This window comes from Simochromis diagramma, unplaced genomic scaffold (genome assembly GCF_900408965.1).
Source record: "Simochromis diagramma unplaced genomic scaffold, fSimDia1.1 OVJJ01000685.1, whole genome shotgun sequence".
NCBI lineage: Eukaryota > Metazoa > Chordata > Actinopteri > Cichliformes > Cichlidae > Simochromis > Simochromis diagramma.
In genome coordinates this window covers 12,693,275-12,714,586 of record NW_024387477.1, presented here as the reverse complement: position 1 = coordinate 12,714,586, position 21,312 = coordinate 12,693,275, and the positions used below count along the sequence as shown (strand labels likewise).

Genomic DNA, 21,312 nt, shown 5'->3' with positions numbered 1-21,312 from the left:
GGGTTAGGTTAATTGACGATTCTAAATTGCCCATATGTGTGAATGGTTGTGTTACCCTAAATAGCAACATATACTGATTTTCTTTTAAAACACTTTGAATTCAAAAAGTTTTTTTATTTAGTTTATTTGGCAGATTGCACACAAAAAAATAGACCCAAATAATGATCTCTCTTGCATCTAGTCAATACTATTTCTTTGTCTATCAACAAAGAATTTGTATGCAAACAAATTAACATCAAGGGGGTACTATTTGTGACACTTAATGCAAGCATATGGTGTGTATACAAAGAGAGAGAGTGACAGAATGAAATAAAATCATTAAACAGACCATTAATGAGTGACAATAACACATGATTAGGAAAGAGATCCTGTTTAAAATAACTGAACCAAATGAATATTTGTGGTAAACGGCAAATTTAAGCAAATACATTTTGTTTAAAATGAACAGAATACTACTGACAGCACTTGAAAATGTAAAAACAGTTGCAGTATTGGTATATACATTATCACTCTTTACAATGTGTTATAAAAAGGCATCTTTACTTACTGATTATATATTATTAAAGTTTGAAAATAAAATCACTCCCTACTTAAAAAGGTAACTGTATTTGAGTGAATACACAACATTTTAATCTTTAAAAAAAACATATTGGTTCTGTGCAATAGACCCCTGGACACAAATATACCACAACCATTCATTAACATTTATTTAATAGAATGAAAAAGAACACAGTGAGAAAACCCTGTAACAAACTATTGATGTGAGATGGCATATATTTATTAAATCTGGACTATATACAAAAAACAATATTTATTATTACAAATTAATCTTATTTACAGTTTGAAGGGATTTTAAACAATCTCATGCACTTCTGTTTGATTACTAAAAGATATTCATAATTAACCACACTGAGATGATTGTGCATGTCTCCTTAGGTTTTAAAGAAACAAAGAGCAATTTTCAATATTAGGAGAAAACATTTGGTTGCAATTGAGGTTTTAATTTGTCTCTTTATCACTTTGTGGGTGAAACTGATAGCTCAACTTTGGGGAACCTGAAACCACCTCTTGAACCACTATCACTGCTAGAGGATGAAGACAGTCTTGATTTTTTAGCAGGTAGCGAAACACCTGCACTCCCCTCCATTCGTGCTTCACTATCATCTCCCAGTGTCACTTCATATGAGCCCTTTGACTTTGAACCAAAACCTCCAAAAGTACCAAACTTAAGCTTGCCTTTCTTTCCCTTGACCTTGCTTCCGAGATCTAAAGAAATGTCACCACCTTCAGCCTCTAATTGAGCTGAAGGAGAACTAACTCCCCCCTCATCACTGAAAGAGGAAGATCGATGTCTTGATTTCTTAAAAAGATCAAGTGAGGCCGATTTGCCTTTAGTTGACAAACCCAGTCCAGGATCACCCTCTAATTCTATTTTTCCACCCATCATTTCCCCAGAATGTACACTTAGCTCTTTAGAGGTCTTACCTGCTTTTCCACTGCTACTTAATTCTGCCTCTGATCCGTGAAGGTCACCTACACTACTGCCCTTCGCTTTTGATTTGCCAAAAATTTTTGGCATCTTTACCTTAACTTTGCCTTCCTGTCTCAGCTCTGGACTGGGAACCTCAATATTTTGAGAACTGACTTGGCAACTAATAGATGGAGATTCTGTCTTGATGTCTACACTAGCTGCAGGTTCTGATTCAATATTTCCTCCACTTTCTTTGGTTTCCACCTGTGGCAACACAATGCCAAACTTTGGCATTGTGGTTTTGGTAAATGTGACTTTACCCTCTGGGTACTGAAGGCCACCACTTGCACTTCCTCCTGAAGCACTTGCGTTTATTTCTGAATCAGTCCCGCTTTGCATTTTAATATTAGAAGATTTTACTTTCATGTTCGACCCTTCCAAGTTAACATTTGCACTATGACTGCCAGAGCCATCAATGGCAGATAAAGATCCATCTCCTTTTAGTTTTGGTGATTTTATATCTAATTCTACATCAGGAAAATGAAGCTTTCCAAACCGAGACTTCTTTGTTTTTGTTCCTTTAGCATAACTGTTTGTTATGTCTGCATTGATTTCTGTTGCTGGTGTTTCTATGTCAACATCAGGTTTCTTTGCCTTTCCTTTAACTTTTGGAAGTTTAAATTTTCCTTTTTTCCCTTTTACATTGATGTCAATATCAGGGGCATCAACACTTGCGTCAGTGTCTGGGAAACTAACTTCTGTTTTGAGACTTTTTGGTGCTGTACTGGGCATCTTGATATTGGATTTAGACTCTTCGAGAACTGGGGTTTTCATTGCAAACTTAGGACCTTTAAACTTAGGAAAGGTAACAGCAGTCTTTTCATCATCATTAGAGATGTTAGCATTTGGACCTTTTATGTCACTTCCAAACATGGGCACCGATGCATCCACTTCACCTTTAACTTTAGGCCCTTTTAGGTCAATTCCAATATCGGATGTTTTAAATTCATTGTTGGGTTTGGGAATGTTAACGTTAATGTCAGGGCCCTGCAACTTAGGTCCAGACAATGATGGAAGTTTCATTTTGGGTCCTTTTGATTTTGCATAGGAACATTCAACTTCTGGCACTGTAATATCAACTTTCGGTGTTTTTACATTGATATCGGCCTTGGGAAGGTGTATGTCAGCATCTGGACCCTCAACTTTTGGACCTTTCAAACCAAAAGATGGCATTTTAATACTGGGCATATTAAGTGCACTTTTGGGTCCTTGAATGTCAATCTCTGGACCTTGGATATCCATCTTGGGGCCTTTGATGTCTCCCTCAACCTTTGGAGCTGAGACATCTCCCTTAACTTTGGGGCCTTTCAAATTAATGTCGAAGTCTGGTAGACTGGGTCCTGAAAGTGATGGAAGGTTGAACTTTGGCCCTTTCAATTTTACATCAGGACCTTCAAGTTCTGGTCCACTAATATCAACTCCCGGTGCTTTCACTCTTCCTTCAATCTTTGGAACATCCACCTCACCTTCAACTTTGGGGCCTTTCAGATTGAAATCCACATCAGGCATGGAGATTTTGGGCCCGGATATACCTGGCATCTTGAATTTTGGTCCTTTGATCTTTCCACTCGGACCCTCGATATCGAAGTCCGCTCCTTTAATGTCAACTTCCGGGGCTTTGATGTCAATATCCCCTTTAGGAAGGCTGACATCAACATCTGGACCTTCAACTTTTGGACCCTTCATACCAAAGCCTGGCATTTTGAATTTGGGCATTTTAAGCCCTCCTTTGTGGCCCTCAATGTCAACATCTGGTCCCTCAATGTCCACCTTGGGTGCCTTTAAGTCTCCCTCAATCTTTGGAACGGACACATCAACATCTCCCTTGAGTTTGGGCCCTTTCAAATTAATGTCAAAGTCTGGTAGGCTGGGTCCTGACAGTGATGGCAGTTTGAATTTCGGTCCTTTTAGTTTGGCATCAGGGCCTTCGATTTCTGGTCCGCTAATATCAACTTCAGGTCCTTTGACATTGAAATCAGCTTTGGGAAGGTTTATGTCAACATCTGGACCCTCCACCTTTGGACCTTTAAAGCCAAATGTTGGCATTTTAATTTTGGGCATTTCAAATCCACCTTTTGGACCTTCGATGTCAACCTTCGGTCCCTCAATGTTGACTCCTGGTGATTTCACTTTTCCTTCAATCTTTGGAATATCCACTTCACCTTCAACTTTGGGGCCTTTCAGATTGAAATCCACATCAGGCATTGAAATTTTGGGCCCGGATATAACTTGGCATCTTGAATTTTGGTCCTTTGATCTTTCCACTCGGACCCTCCACATCAATGTCAGCTCCTTTAATGTCAACTTCGGGGGCTTTGATGTCAATATCCCCTTTAGGAAGGCTGACATCAACATCTGGACCTTCAACTTTTGGACCCTTCATACCAAAGCCTGGCATTTTGAATTTGGGCATTTTAAGTCCTCCTTTGTGGCCCTCAATGTCAACATCTGGTCCCTCAATGTCCACCTTGGGTGCTTTTATGTCTCCCTCAATCTTTGGAACGGACACATCAACATCTCCCTTGAGTTTGGGCCCTTTCAAGTTAATGTCAAAATCTGGTAGGCTGGGTCCTGACAGTGATGGCAGTTTGAACTTGGGTCCTTTGAGTTTGGCATCAGGGCCTTCGATTTCTGGTCCACTAATATCAACTTCAGGTCCTTTGACATTGACATCAGCTTTGGGAAGGTTTATGTCAACATCTGGACCCTCCACCTTTGGACCTTTAAAGCCAAATGTTGGCATTTTAATTTTGGGCATTTCAAATCCACCTTTTGGACCTTCAATATCAACTTTTGGTCCCTCAATGTTGACTCCTGGTGCTTTCACTTTTCCTTCAATCTTTGGAATATCCACCTCACCTTCAACTTTGGGGCCTTTCAGATTGAAATCCACATCAGGCATTGAAATTTTGGGCCCGGATAAACTTGGCATCTTGAATTTTGGTCCTTTGATTTTTCCACTCGGACCCTCCACATCAATGTCGACTCCTTTAATGTCAAATTCGGGGGCTTTGATGTCAATATCCCCTTTAGGAAGGCTGACATCAACATCTGGACCTTCAACTTTTGGACCCTTCATACCAAAGCCTGGCATTTTGAATTTGGGCATTTTAAGTCCTCCTTTGTGGCCCTCAATGTCAACATCTGGTCCCTCAATGTCCACCTTGGGTGCTTTTATGTCTCCCTCAATCTTTGGAACGGACACATCAACATCTCCCTTGAGTTTGGGCCCTTTCAAATTAATGTCAAAATCTGGTAGGCTGGGTCCTGACAGTGATGGCAGTTTGAATTTGGGTCCTTTGAGTTTGGCATCAGGGCCTTCTATTTCTGGTCCACTAATATCAATTTCAGGTCCTTTGATATTGACATCAGCTTTGGGAAGGTTTATGTCAACATCTGGACCCTCCACCTTTGGACCTTTAAAGCCAAATGTTGGCATTTTAATTTTGGGCATTTCAAATCCACCTTTTGGACCTTCGATGTCAACCTTTGGTCCCTCAATGTCAACTCCCGGTGCTTTCACTTTTCCTTCAATCTTTGGAATATCCACCTCACCTTCAACTTTGGGGCCTTTCAGATTGAAATCCACATCAGGCATGGAAATTTTAGGCCCGGATATTCCTGGCATCTTGAATTTTGGTCCTTTGATCTTTCCACTCGGACCCTCGACTTCAATGTCTGCTCCTTTAATGTCAACGTCGGGTGCTTTGATGTCAATATCCCCTTTAGGAAGGCTGACATCAACATCTGGACCTTCAACTTTTGGACCCTTCATACCAAAGCCTGGCATTTTGAATTTGGGCATTTTAAGTCCTCCTTTGTGGCCTTCAATGTCAACATCTGGTCCCTCAATGTCCACCTTGGGTGCCTTTATGTCTCCCTCAATCTTTGGAGCGGACACATCAACATCTCCCTTGAGTTTGGGCCCTTTCAAATTAATGTCAAAATCTGGTAGGCTGGGTCCTGACAGTGATGGCAGTTTGAATTTGGGTCCTTTGAGTTTGGCATCAGGGCCTTCTATTTCTGGTCCCTTAATATCAATTTCAGGTGCTTTGATATTGACATCAGCTTTGGGAAGGTTTATGTCAACATCTGGACCCTCCACCTTTGGACCTTTAAAGCCAAATGTTGGCATTTTTATTTTGGGCATTTCAAATCCACCTTTTGGACCCCCGATTTCAACTTTTGGTCCCTCAATGTCAACTCCCGGTGCTTTCACTTTTCCTTCAATCTTTGGAACATCCACCTCACCTTCAACTTTGGGGCCTTTCAGATTGAAATCCACATCAGGCATGGAAATTTTGGGCCCGGATATACCTGACATCTTGAATTTTTGTCCTTTGATCTTTCCACTCGGACCCTCGACATCAATGTCTCCTCCTTTAATGTCAACTTCGGGTGCTTTGATGTCAATATCCCCTTTAGGAAGGCTGACATCAACATCTGGACCTTCAACTTTTGGACCCTTCATACCAAAGCCTGGCATTTTGAATTTGGGCATTTTAAGTCCTCCTTTGTGGCCTTCAATGTCAACATCTGGTCCCTCAATGTCCACCTTGGGTGCCTTTATGTCTCCCTCAATCTTTGGAGCGGACACATCAACATCTCCCTTGAGTTTGGGCCCTTTCAAATTAATGTCAAAATCTGGTAGGCTGGGTCCTGACAGTGATGGCAGTTTGAATTTGGGTCCTTTGAGTTTGGCATCAGGGCCTTCGATTTCTGGTCCTCTAATATCAACTTTAGGTGCTTTGATATCGACATCAGCTTTGGGAAGGTTTATGTCAACATCTGGACCCTCCACCTTTGGACCTTTAAAGCCAAATGTTGGCATTTTAATTTTGGGCATTTCAAATCCACCTTTTGGACCTTCAATATCAACTTTCGGTCCCTCAATGTCAACTCCTGGTGCTTTCACTTTTCCTTCAATCTTTGGAATATCCACCTCACCTTCAACTTTGGGGCCTTTCAGATTGAAATCCACATCAGGCATGGAAATTTTGGGCCCGGATATACCTGACATCTTGAATTGTGGTCCTTTGATCTTTCCACTCGGACCCTCAACATCAATGTCAGCTCCTTTAATATCAATGTTGGGTGCTTTGATGTCAATATCACCTTTAGGAAGGCTGACATCAACATCTGGACCTTCAACCTTTGGACCTTTCACACCAAAGGATGACATTTCAACTTTGGGCATTTTAAGTCCACCTTTATGGCCCTCAATATTAACATATCTTCCTTCAATGTCCACTTTTGGAGGTTGTAGGTCTCCCTCAATCTTTGGAGCTGATACAGTAACATCTCCCTTGAGCTTTGGCCCTTTTACAGTGTTGTTGAACTCCTCCAATTTGGGTCCCCGTGATGATGATACATCGACTTCAGGTGCTTTAACATTAATTTCAGTCTTGGAAAGGTTAATATTCACATCCTGACCTTCAGGCTTTGGACCTTTTATGCAAAGAGATGGCATTTTAATATTGGACATAATAAGTCCACTGGTTTGGCCTTCACTGTCAATTTCTTTTCCTTCAATCTTCATTTTTGGAGTTTTTATATCCCTCTCAAGGTTTGGTACATCAACATTTCCCTTCATTTTGGGACCTTTCACACTCATGTCCAAATCTTTCAGTTTAGTTCCCGACAATGATGGTAGTTCTATTTTTGATCCTTTGAGATTCACATCAAGGTCTTCCGTGTCCACTTGCAGTCCTGTAATATCAAAATCAGGTGCTTTAACATCAATACCAGTCCTGGGAAGGTTTATCTCTAGACCTTTGACATCAATCTCGTGTGTTTTTATCTCCCCTTTTATCCCTGCTTTATTTTCAACTTTTGGTATTTTGGTGTCAGTTTTGGATTTGGAAAGTTTTAGATCAACATCTAGACGCTCTGCTTTTGGAACTCCAAATTCTGCAGCAGGCACTGTGACATTTACTTGTGTTCTTTTAATATCAACACTGGGTCCTTTAATTTTTACGTCCTTACTGTCAATAGAAGGTTTTATTGCTTTAATGTCAGCTTCAGGAATTTGTACATGAGCGTTTGTTCCCTCTTTCCTCTCAGTGTCTGTATTTGAACCTTTAATGTCAAATTTCAGTCCTGCTGTTTTTCTCTCACCAGTTAAATCACCTTTTCCCTCAACCTTGTTCAGCCCAGATATGGATGGAACATTAACATCCATTTTGTATTTGCTATCAGTTGTTGGGAGTTTGATTTGAATATTAGAGTTGATTTCAGCACTTCCGATGTCACTTTCAGACTCTGAATGTCTTACACTCAAAACTGACCCTTCAGTGTTGGCTCTGGGGCCCTTGATCTGAACACCGGCTCCTTTGATGTCCAGTTCAGATTTTTTTGAAGAAAGTCCCGAGGTAACATTATCTAATGTTATTGTTGATTTTTCTATCCTGCCATCTTTCAAATTTGCACCAGTATCTGTCGACCCTCCTATTCTGATATGTGGAATGTCAGTACTACCTGATCCTTTCGTCTGCAGGGGACTGATTGTAATTCCAGATATCTTAACTTTTGTCCTCTCATCTAAAGTACTGTCTGAACTTCCCATCTGTGTTTTCTCTGTGGTTGCAGTCAAAATTTTCATTCCTTTTCCTGGTAAAGACAGACTACCCGACCCTCCGTTTTTGTCAGTTGAAATTATCCCAGCACCCCCTGACCCAGCTGTAACATGGCTGCCGGCAGTGTTTTTGTTGTCTCTTAGTGTCACAGTTATTTCTGAATCCTGAACACTTTCATCTCCTTGCTCGCTACTCCCTCTTGGAGTTTCAGTGCCTTCATGGCATTTACTACCTGTTACTCCAAAGCTAGGAACCTTAAATCTAAGATCACTTCTTTCTTTTTCCTCTCCTATATGCGTTGTAGTTTGAACCCCACCATTGCCCCAGCGTGTCACAGTGGAAGTGATATTTGGCCCAGTGTAAGTTATGTCGCCTGACTCAAAAACACCTTCTTCTGCTCCCATTTTACCTGAAGGGCTGCCATGTGAGATTCTGATATGAGAAGATCCATCTCCAGATTCGTGCCTTAGCCCTTTGACGTCTGGGCTTGAAAGTTCAAGTTGCTCACTTATGCCACTTGGCATATCTACTGTGTAAGTAGTGATACGACGAGTGATGGTAGTAATTGTGCTGCCATCGCTGCTTGTGCTGCTGTGCCGCTCCGTGCGAACATCCACTCCCTCTGCAAGGTCTTCAGATTTCAGCCTTGGTTTTATCTTTCTTGTGTATATTCGCTTATAATCTTCATCATCCCCACTCTGTTGATTGAATGACACAAACATGCAAGTGTTACAGCACACCCTGTTTTAGTTCACTAGCTTTCCTGCAGACATATGAGTGATAATGTAGTTGGTTTTTCTTTTGTTTGTTTGGGGGGCTTTTTCCCCTTTTTTTTTTTTAAAAAGAACTTACAAGAATGATATCTGGACTGGAATCTCCAAAGCGGGTCTTTCCTTCCCATGTGAGGGTGCTGACTGGTGAACGACATGGTGTGCTCAGCGGTGAGTAGTAAGGGGATTTGTCTCCTTTGTTTTGTAGTTTCAGTCCAACCTTGTGTTTGTTCAGTGTCTTTAGTAGCTCTGCTGTTTCTTCAGAACTCATATTTTCAAAGTAGATAGTGGCACCCACAATTTGGTCACCTATGATTTAAGTGGAAGCAGCACAAAAAAACAAAACAAAAGTCAGCGTGCACATCTTACTAAACATTTGGTGAAAGCTACATATTTGAACAAAAACTGAATTTGTTACCTTCATATACTTTTCCAGACCGTGCTGCTGGTGACTCTCCTTTCACCTCCTTAACAAAGAGCTGTCCTCCACTTGTCTGTTCAATGGTCATGCCAGTTTTGTCAGCACCTTCCCAATCTGGAAAGAGTACCTCCCTTGTCTCCTCTTCGTCAGCCATCTGTAAACATAGCCATAAAAATAGCAGGTTCAACAGAAAAAAATCATAGTTAGTTGGCAAAAACTCTTTACAACATAAAATATGGAATACTAGTCTTAAACCTTAAATTCCTAAAATACCTTGTTTTTGTTTTCTTCAATTCAAGCCTCGTTGTAGCACAAATTCTCTTTGTTTTCCTGCAAAAACAAAAGACAGACTTTGAACAAATTCTATCCACATCCCACTTTGTAAGGAGCCTGGGTTAAAAGACCCAAAAGTGAACACTAGATGGTGTTAAAACTCCTTCAGACAATATAGCCTATCTAACTATAAGTGCCTTCCCTTCCCTCCAGGATGCACTACGTTTTGGAAACTTGGTTGAAGTCAGACCACTCCCTGCCCTGAGGAAACAGCCAAATCCCCTGCGTACAGATCAACTCAAACATCAATAGAAACAAAAGTGAGGGTCACAGGTACTTTATTTAAAGAAAAAAACCAAAAACACACCAAGGTGGAGAAATGTATGGTAACAAATACATCACCTAAAAGAGTTACTACTCTAATACAGATGTACAACCACAAACACTAATCTAATAGGAAAACAGTTGCACCCTTGTATAGGATCCCACATTAAGCTTGTAGTTCTGTTCAATAACAAGAGCTATGAATTCCTTTTCAGCAGTTAACCATAGATTTGTTATTAATTTTTTTATGACTACAGCTGAAAGTTTTTACAAAGCTGATGACAATGATCTACCTCATTACGCTGTAGTAGCACACATTAGGTTGGGTGAGGCCATCAGAGTACATAAGGTATACATTATACCTTCAAATAATTACCAAATTTACCATATTTATATCACTTTAAATTAGGCCAACTGAAATTCATGCTTAGCTTTTCAACAACTGTCACTATCGCTGTTTGCAATGTAAAAAGATCATCACATCAATGATAAAGTTTGTTGACAACATTACTAGACATGTGTCCACAAACATGCTGACTGGTAATACCCACTCTCCTTTTTGGAACACAGAACCTATTGTTTTGTTAGTACCAAGCTCTCCACCACCCACTCCTCGAAATATACAAAGCTGTTCCACGATGATGTGTCTCTACCAATAGAAAGGGATTTTTATGTTGTTGTTTGTTTGTTTTTAATTCGAGATAATGTAATGTGATTGGTGACAACACTATTGGAAGTACTTTTTGATTAATGATGTTGCACCACAAGACAGTAGCAAAGCTCTAGTACCACAGTCATTTCAGTGAGACAATCACTACAAATGCCTACTGTAACCATTCAGGAGGATTTAACAAAGGTTCTATCGGCCAACAGAAAATGGCAAAAGCCTATTCATAGTTGTGATGAATGAAACAGGATATGAGTCACTTTGGTGATTAGTTTCCTATGTTTATTGTGATTGTGATTAAAAACAAAGATTTAAGGAATAATAACTTGGAAAAAAAATAAGACTGATAATCTTGTCTGACCTTACAAATATATGTATTTTAATGTTAATGTCAATGTGCTAGAAATAATAATATTAGCAGTAAAATTAATATAATTTTACACCACAGTCAAGAACACAGTTATCACATAGGCCACGAATCCCTTCCTCATTCACTGATACTGCCTCTCTGTTATGCAAGATAACAAGTTGCTGGAAACAAGAGGAACCTGAGACGAAGCTAAAGAAGCAACAGTTTTAAGAGGTTTTGTAATATGCATCACTTATTCAGCAGCCATATGCCACTCCTGCCATGCAGCTAAAATGCAGTGTTTCAAACAAATGAGATCGTTAGAAGAAAACAGTTCTGGTGTTTCCTGCAATGTCCAAATTAAGACTGCAGATCTAGGTGGTGCATACAGTTCTGTGTAATATGAACTATTGTCTCAGTTATTTGTAGTCAGTTGATGCCAGTCCTAGGTCACATAACAAGCCCTCTGCAAATTAACACAAGTCAATAAATAGACTGGATCTGCATGGTTGGGAATACTGAAGAAAGCATGCAATGCTTTGAGGTAAAATTAAAATTCTTTGAAAAAATAGCATTTAGCCACTGAGCATGATTATGCCGGAGAATAGGATAATGCTCATTCCAAAGGTGATTCCAGCCGCTTGCAGGTATATAAAACCTGATCTTCACTTTGTTGCTTCATCTGTCCTCCTCCCTTCTTTCTATCACATTGTGCTTTTCCGCATGGCCTCATAGTACCTTGAAACACGAATCTATCAAGACCTCAAGCTGCAACATTATATGCATCAGTTATAGTTGAAATGTGTGAAAACTGAAGGGGCAAAAAAAACAGTACCAAAAAACACAGCTTTATTTAATTATCTTGGGTAGAGCAAATTCAAATCAGGCCAACTGATGCATCCATTTACAAAATCTTTAAAGTGTCCTTCAGATCCCACACTCACAGCATTTGGGAGAAATCAAAGGGAATTTGTCTTCCCCATGGGCTCGAACACAGCTCATTTTGCCCGAATATATCCTGTCCTAATCCAGTCAATAAAAACAGACCCAAATAACTGACAAACCTTTCACATGATCTTGTTTTTCTCTTTTGCTAGTCTTATTGGCATTGTCCAGATTACTGCTAGATGAGATAATTGTTCAGAAAAAATGTTCACAGGGGAAAGCATAAGAAACATTATTGGGTTTATAAAAACAGAGTGAGAAGAGTGAGAAGTTAAGAATGCATCCACACTCATACGCATAATCATGGGACACAACTATCCCTTTATCCCTCAAAGGTTTATTTTCAAGCATAATCATATAGTTTTGATAAATATTTTGATTTTGGCCTAGCACACAGGCTTACCATGTTTGAACTATTTGGGCCATTGTGTCCTAGACGTTCTGACATATTTCTGGCAGCAAGCTGTGGGGGGAAGCTGAGGCACGCAACAGAAATCAAGGGGGAATTTGAAACACACAGAAAGAGATATAAGGAAAAGAGGAAGTTAAAAAAAATTAAAGTGAGGCAATTAAAAAAAAGGGGGGGGGGGGATTGTTGTCAAGCTATGTTATAGAACATTAAAGAAAGGCATCCAAGCAGAACTGAAAAAGTGGGGATTCTCTTCAGAAGCTTACAAGTTCAGAGATATGCATACGAGAATATTTGCAAAAAGTCCCTGCACTTTTTACTGTCATTACTCAACTTAATCACAATTATTAATTTCTTTGCTTATTTTAAGATAAACTTAGAAAGTAGTGTAATTAAGTATAAACGAAATTAGGAAAATTAACAATTAACCCAAAAAGACCTTATGATTATAAACATATGCCAAATGAATGAGCCCTTGTTCTTGAAATCATAGCAAATGGTCTGGGACTCCAGGAGTTGACAGTACATGACAGTCATTCAGCTCTGTATTCTTTCTCTTTCATTTCTATAACGTGCCTGAGTACCGCTGATCCAATGCCAAATACGAAGGTAGATCAACGGGCTTGTCTGTCATGTTTTATTATGGCTTGGTATGTCTGTCCAGAAGGGGATATGAGCAGCCAGCCAGACAAACAAAAGCTTCTGTTACCTCGAATGCAACCACAGAGCATTTCTGGATATGGATCATTTATACAGTATCATTGGCCTACAGATTTAACACTAATCAGTCAAAGTACTGCTAGTTTTTCCCTACACACAAAAGAAGTAAATTATCTTTGGCGGGCTCTTGACATGGTCGTTTCTCAAGAAGGGAAAAGGGACTTGAGTGAAGCAGGTGGTCACTTTGGGAGGAGGGACGGGATACCAAAAGGAGACACATGGAGCAGAAGCACCCAGGTATCAGGTTTCCACAAGGCAGGCCTTTCACAGCTGAATGACGGCGGCATGACCTTCCAGTTACGTTGGAGGCTTTGCAGCAAACATTCCAAAAGTGGTTTGCAGTCTGACCATAAAAGAGATGCTGCTCTGTGGTAACACTGACTAGTTAGTGTTTGAGCAAAGTGATGGTAGTAAGAAAATTGATTTTCTTTTTCTCTCCTTTTTTTTATGTAGTCTATCATAGATTTTCTTTGTATCATTTCCAATATACCTAAGGGCACTCACTTACCTTGGATTGCTCAAGCAAAGCCAAGGAGCTTCAGTTTATTGCTTCTGTTCTTGTATTCTTGACTTCTGTTGAGAAAAAAAAACACAATTAGTATGATTTGTACACAGATTAAGTATTGCTAAGACAGAAAAGAAACCTTTGCTGCTCTCTTTTGCAATAACATTCCATGTTGCTATATAAAGTTGAGTTTCAGTCACATGCTTGACAGATGACAAAAAGCTATGCATGTCTTTTCCACATAGAAGTCCCTGCTATGTTACGAGGTGCATCTCCATATGAATGATAAAGTCAAATGCTGTGGTAGGATTCAGTATTAAGTGATGAAATTTAGCTGTGCTATAGAATGTTAGCCTACACATTAAGAGATGGGAAAGGCAGAACTGAAAAAATGGGGATTCACTTTAGAAGCTTACAAGCTTACCATACTTATGCATAAGAAAATATTTACAAAAAAGCCCCTGCACTTTTTACTGTCATGACTAGACTTAATCACAGGTATTCATTCCTTTACTTCTTTTTAGATACGTTTATAAAGTAGTCTAATGTAGTAGACTACTGATGCTGATCAATCATCACCTTAAGAGGCTTTAATAATTAACCAACAAGTAGCTGGAAGCAGTGTTGACACTGGTAAGGAAATATGTCTTTTTAAATAAATGTAACCACTTGTTTGTCTCCAAACTAGCCAAACTACAACAAGTAGGTTTGCTAGAGATTGATTAAAAATGAAGAAAATTTGGCTATAGAGGAATTCAGAGAGGAAGTATACTATTAAAAATGCTAATGCATTGATCTGCCTTAGTTTCACTGCTTCATGGAAGACTGTAAAAATATCAAACCACAACAGAAAGGCAGAAATGCGAAGCAATAATAGCAAATATAGCAGCAAAGTTTTGTTGCCTAAATTGAATCTATCATTTAAATTCTGAGCATCATTCTTTACACTAAGTCAGTCTTGTGTTTGTGAAAATCAAGGCAAAGCTGAAAATGTGAGACACGTGCTGTAACTAGCCCAACATCTTACAGGTCTTATGCCAATTATTGTGTTATTGTGAAACAAAGCCCTCTTTTTGTCATCTCCGTACAAACAGAACCAGACTTGATGTGCGCCGAGACATGCAGCACCAGTGGGAACATGCCCTTCAGGAAAATTCTTCTTCAACCCCGTCATTAACTTCCCCCTTCCCAACATTTTATGTTCAATAACCTAACCTGCTCATTACTATATTTGTGAGATGGAACAGTCAGATTTTAATACCTGTGCAGTGTAACAAAGCCCCTAACAGTGATGCAAAGTTTAAAAAACGTAGTAAAGTTTGGCCTGTTTTCTGTTGCACCAATAGAATACATAGCTGAGATAAAATACCAGCCAGTAATGGGTTCGCATTACATGTGTGAAGTGAGACTTGCACCACAGCAGCTGTGTATACTCATGCCCCTGTTACTGATTCAGACTGTTATGTCACAGAATACAACAAGGTAGACTAAAGAAAATGTGACACTGTGTTTGCCTTAGTGATAAAGTTATTATATGTGTAAGCTTTTAGGTGTTGTGCTACAACGTCATGATAGAAAATGACGAAATAGGCATATCGGATTTAACAAAATCAAAATATATGAGACAGTTTGCCCCACCCTCTTTACTCAGTGTCTTGGTAAGACCACACACACATAGCACATCTGCAGGTATTTCTGGAAGATAAAATGTGGTCAACAAACAGTGAAGGAAGGAAATAAAAACACGCAGTGCCCAGAAGTACCATACCACAGTCCACGACACAGATCGTGTCGCTTTGCCTCTCGGCTTTACTTGCAGAGGGAGTAGCACAGTGCACAGCCCCACCCAGGCCTCCAGTCACACACATTCCTTGATAGAGCCCTCAGGCCAGCTGGAAGAAAGCCCAACCTCTCCTACAGTGACTAACTCCAAAGAAATGTCCTCCTTCTGACACTAACTCTAGCTTTATTTTGTGCCGCCCACCCCGCACACAGCTGGAGTGCCCACCCACCTGCAATGAGTCCACCACACACCCCCAACCTCCAGGTTCCACTCAAACAAGCAAAAATGCAACGTTAAGTCAGCAGTGCATCTGTGATGGCACCCTAAGACGTGTGTCAAATGTGCATTGAGAGGTTACATTTGTGTCTTTTGGCTTAACATGCGCTTCACTGACGCAGCGAACAGCAGCCAGCTCATCACCCCGTCACTTAAAAAGAGACATACCTCCAAACCTGGACTGTTAACTTTCATACTTTGTGCTTAAGTAGGTCAATACATTCTGGAAACTGATCAAAGCAGCTTTAGTCCGTCTACCAATTTGATTGCCAAATCCAATCAATTTAGTAATGAGAAAAGAGGAGCAATGTGACAATGATTAAGGCTCAATTTCAGAGTGTATCACACAGAGTGGAGCTCTGATAAAATTTGATTATGAGCAGATAAAAAGACCTCAGTACAGCAAGGCAGATACGGAGAGAAGACCAGTGACCTAATCAGTCTTGTTGTCAAAACAAAACAGACTCTCTTTCCCCCCCTGCTGCATTGTATTTAGACACAGCAAAAGCGAAGAAATACCAAAGAAGACAGCAGTATCTGGCCTTCAATGTTCCTTCACAAAAGCAGATAGGACGTGCACGTGTGACGTGTATAAAAGGAACGAGAGTCAAAATAATTGGTTGTTTTCTGCACTCCATAGTCCACATAGCCCTGAAGCAAACCACAAGTCCAACATAAGACTAAAGCCTGCCCACTGACGCTAACTTGGCCTGCTTCTGATTAAGCCATTGTGACTTTGGCAGGAGTCATGCACCAAATGGAAAAATTGAAGAAACTCTTAAAATCCTCCTCTCTTGCTCTTAAAAAATCAGAAATGAGGGGTTGCATTTGAAGCATACTTCAGCTTTGCCTTGATTTTCACATATGTTTTAAGCTCCGCACAGTTCTGTCATAACTGCTTGTTCTCTATTACACACCAAGACATTTAAGACCTCAGTTTTAATTTCCTCTCTCGAGGGTTCTTACAGGTTTTTTAGAGATCCTGTTCCTTTGCATTCCTATTTTTTGCATTCCTATTATTACACCAAGAACTGCCTTTGAGATTGTATATGTAACACTGTGCTATAGACAAAAAACTTGATTTGATTTGAAAAAAAAGCTTATTCAAACTATTTTTTAAGATCTGTTCTGCTATTAAATGAGAAGTGATCCTGAGCTGATGCCCAACAATAGTTTCAGTGGCATGACTATCAAGCAGCTAGGATGTAAATTTTGAACTGGCATAACAAGTTAGACCAAAGAGAAGCGCCAAGTTTGAACAGATCAGCCATATAAAAAGAACATCAGAAGAGGCTTACTGACACGTTAAACAGGTCACGCCAAAAAATTGCCACGCTTAGTTTAACATGGCAATATATTCAGCTGCTGCTTGAATGAGAACAAATACAAGTCCATTCACGGAACAGGGGACAAGGTTATGAGTAGGAGTTAGGTGGCAACCATAGCAGCAGAATGTATATATAGATGTGAGACTTCCTTTGCTGTAAGAACCTGAAGCATAAACAGAGCATCAGGATTGTACTTTCAATTCACACTTCTATTTAGACCACACGAGAGTTCCATCCTCGAATATCTTGTGCCAGATAAAGAAAAACTATGTTGAATGTATTTCTCAGTTTACATTCCAAGCATGGTTGCCCTGACATTTAGGGCATGTATCTCCAAGTAGTGCTTAGTAACAGATGGCTTTTGATATTTTTATATAGGAGATGTTTGGAGGAGTACTGGTGCGAGTTCTTGCTTTATCAGACAGAAATGATTCACGCCCTTTTTGAGCTCCATGCTTGGGAAGGTCCCACATTGCTAAAATCTACAGTGAACAAGTCTGAATTGCATGTAGGTGCGCGGTTGCCACAGAATTATTTGTGATTTATTGTGACTATTTCATCGCAAATTTAAAATAACTGTTTCTCAAAAACAAGGCAAGCTAATGATAGGCGCTCCACAGAGAATACTGAGTACACACTGAAACATTCCAGCAGTGGGTGAGTGAGAAGGGCGTGGCTGCTGGGTGGATTGCCTAGAAAAACGTTCTGAAATTGCACACTATGGTTAAATTTTTATTTGCAACTTTAGGGAAGAAAAATGTTGCTCATTGAAAATCTTCTCACTCTATACATTTTGCATTGTTTTATCCAACCAATATCCAGGGTGTGCGTCTACGGAGTCGTTCAGAATGCTTGGTTTCGTAATGAAAGCCAAGTGTGAAAAGGATACGCCATAGTTTGTTTGAAACCACCACGCTTTCTTTCAGCTTACTGAACACCCCCCACCCCTTCAACCACCCGCTCAACAAACCCATGAGGAAATAGCAGAGGAAGCATGCCAGAGACCAGTTTCCTTGCATTTTATACTGGAACATATGAGTAACACCATTCCTCGCGCCTGTGCTGTCAGTCAACACTGCGAGAATACGCAGTTGCGCTGGCAGAGAACTGCGATAAGCATCTCAACACTGTCAAGGCTCCAAACTGTCATGCGGCATGCTCTTCTTCCAGTTCTTCCTACTAACGATGCTGGTTGTCACATGGGTGAGAAGAGCCGCAACATCGGAGTGAAAGAAAAAGAAAAATGTGATCAATGAAGCTTTAAAATTTCAAGGTGTGCTTTTTGGAATTCCAAGTGACCTACATTGCTAGGTGACAAAATAATGTACCCTCTGTACTGCTGCACTGGTAGACAGAGCAAGTATTTAGACAAACAGTATCCACCCCAGGCCAAGATGAGGCCCTGTTAACTGACGAGCATTTCAGCTTTGGGGCGGTTAGGAGCAGCTCTGAATGTTTGAGCAGCTGAAATATAAATCACGCTTCAAATTTATTATGTTTAAGGTCCACACCCTCTCTTGAAGCAAAACTCTACACCTGAAATATCATGTTTAGTTTGGTTATTCACACCATATTATCACCAAGTAAAGCTAAAAACGCTAAACATGATGTCGATTAAATGACAATCACTACTCCAAAACCTTTCAGGGCTATGTTGCCGTTTGGCCCTTTAAGCAGCCTGTGTTATAATCAATCACCTTGACTAGAGCAATTTGAGAAATGCCACACATGTACAGCTGTGGGTCACCCAGTGTGAGTTAAGTGCACGTTGTAGAAAAGACTACACAGAGCAGGGCAAAAATCAGCTCTCGCTAACACTCCTCTAAAGTGACTTTTGGGTGTGGCAGGAGGGAGCTGCAGAGGACACGCAACAGCACAATGAAATTTGACTTCCAAGTGAGATTAAACAAAGGATCTTTCTGAACTCCTGTTTCTCAACTTATACACCCGCTTCACATAAAATATAGGCAGCACTACATGTAGTGATTCTACTTTAAACCACAGCTGAAATGATGCCATTTTAGGCTTTAAATATATTATGGGAAAGAAAATAATCCCCTGACTTTAGGGTTTCAGAAATGCCTCTTTTTCTTTTCCCCAAACGTGCAAAGTCTCAGCTCTCCCCCCTGCTCTGCCTCAAACCTGGTTTCAATTAGCTTGTCTTTCCAAACCACTACATTCCATTACTCCCCTCCTCAACCCCCTGCCCCGCCCATCCCCCCCTCACCAACTCACTCCATGACTCGCTTTCCCTGTCTTCCTCCCTTCTTCTCCCCCTGCACACCCTGGCCAGGAGCCCAGGTTGAGAGACCCATGGTAAAATAGACAAAGACAAATCTTTCTCTGCTCAAGACCTTAAAAAGTAAGTCATGAAATGCATATATGCCTCAGAGCCAAGCAGCAGTGAAAGTTTTCAACTTCATGTTACGCAACACAAACCAAAAAGGTTTTGTTCAAAAGCTGATACATATTTAGCCAATAAACAGAAGCAGTTTGCATTTAAAAATATAATACTTTTTGTATCTCTCTCTCTATATATATATATATATATAGAGAGAGAGAGAGAGAGAGAGAGAGAGAGAGAGAGAGACCACCAACCAACAACACAGTGAACCCAGTGAAAAGACATAGAAAAAGCCATAATCATAACTTTTCTGTCTTCGCCAGCACACCCTTAGTATCCCACAAAGGACATTTAAATGTAATTTGCTGAGACCCACTGCAAAAAACTGTCTGTAGCGTGGATGGTTTTCCTTTTTTTCACTGGCACTAAAGGGTGTGCCACTGTGAGGAGACAGCAAACAAAAAGGGAGGGAGAGAAAAAAAGAAGGGGGAGGAGAGAGGGGGGATCCACACCCAAAGTTGTTGCTGTACACTCTCATAGGGAAGTAGTAGTAACTTTTTAAACTTCCATTTCTTGGCAAACAACATTGGATTAGATAAGAGAGACATCTGAGCGATAACATCAACACTGTCAACAATCATTTCGGCACCTCTTTGATATAACTTTAAAGTGTGGGTTATTGAGGTCCTGTACAAAAGAAAAAGTCCCACTCACTATGCAAAGTACATCTACACATCCACACTGCACAAAGGTGAAATAACTACACAAATGTAGCTATTCTTATTTGTTATCTCTAAGAAGGATCAAAATCATCTAAAGGCAATAAAGTATATAGCCATGAATGACTTATATGCATCTTAGTAAACTGCACAACTTCAATCTAGTCTGCATTCATGTGGTGGGTGTGTACCCACACCCTCATCTCCTGTCCTGCTCTACTTTAATTAAATATTTATCATGTATGAATGTTTTCACACAAAGTTACTGCCACTCTACATATTTACAGTGAAAACAAATAACACTGTTTAGCCAAGATGCTCCTATGCAAAAACATTCCCTTAGGGGAAAATAAAAAGTCCTTGAAAAACTCTGGAGACAAGTTTTCTAGTCATATAAAACAACTCATAATAATCTTACAGTGATAAACACGCTCACTGCAAGTGCCTGGTGCTATGAACAAGAATGCTGGACAGATAACTGTGACGCCTTTGCAAGTTAGTTATTTAAACTCTGGCCAAGTTGGAACGACTGATTTGTTGTCTTGCAGCAGAGTTGTTAAAGTTCAGAAACCGAAAGAACAGTTTAAAAAAAAAACTTTTAACTTCAATTAAAGAAAATAAAAAAAGTGTGCAGCTTTACCTGTGCGCAGCCTTAGCGCCCTAGAAGCCTCACGCCTGCTTGAGCATCCTTGAAAACTTCTCCACTTCTCCTCACTCCAAGAAAAACACTTTCACACTGTCACGCCTTCGCAGTCTGCTAGGACTCTGTCAGTCTTTTTCGATTTCTTGATCAACCAGATTTCCAGGGCGTTTTCTGCCCCCTCTCTCTCCCTCCCTCCGCCGTTCTGAGTTGATTTTAACCTCTTTTTTTCTGAGTGGCTGCTAGTCTGGGCTGAGCAGAGTGGTTGGACAGGGAGCTGGGCTGGGCTCCTGGTTAGCAGAGGGAGGGGAATCCAGGGGAGGGGACCCGTGTACGGGGAGTGGTCCTTAGTGTTCATGGGACCACCCACTGCTTCACAAAGAGGGTTGCAATGACATGCAACAGGAAAAGTGAGCTCTGCTTGAAAAAAAGAACTTTCAACACTTAAATGTCAGGTTTTCAAACTCTTGTTATCCGGATGTAATCAGCACTATGTAACAAATTATTCAGGCAAGAAACTTGTACTGTTTTTATCATGATTTTTCTGTTTAAAACAGTTTTTTGCCCACTTCAGTTTTTGTTCTACAGTATAACAATGAAGTACACAGAGAAGAAGAGATGCACTCCACAAAATGGTTATCATGACAGACAATGACATCAACATGTTATTAAAACATTTACACTGCCGCACATAAACTGACACAAAGCTATCATTACCAAAATGGTTCGGGAG

At 40.2% G+C, this 21,312-nt stretch overlaps 1 protein-coding gene across 1 annotated transcript; it reads right to left on the bottom strand.

The window, feature by feature from the left end:
- Nucleotides 1-99: 99 nt before the first annotated feature.
- ahnak (AHNAK nucleoprotein) lies at nt 100-20,775 on the bottom strand. The gene is given in 8 exon segments (XM_040015795.1): nt 100-3,758; nt 3,760-7,240; nt 8,516-8,804; nt 8,959-9,185; nt 9,295-9,451; nt 9,571-9,627; nt 13,493-13,557; nt 20,580-20,775. Coding segments are annotated over 5 exon segments (6,897 nt in total). The 5' UTR covers nt 9,571-9,627; nt 13,493-13,557; nt 20,580-20,775; the 3' UTR covers nt 100-1,015.
- Between the last annotated feature and the right edge of the window lie 537 nt (nt 20,776-21,312).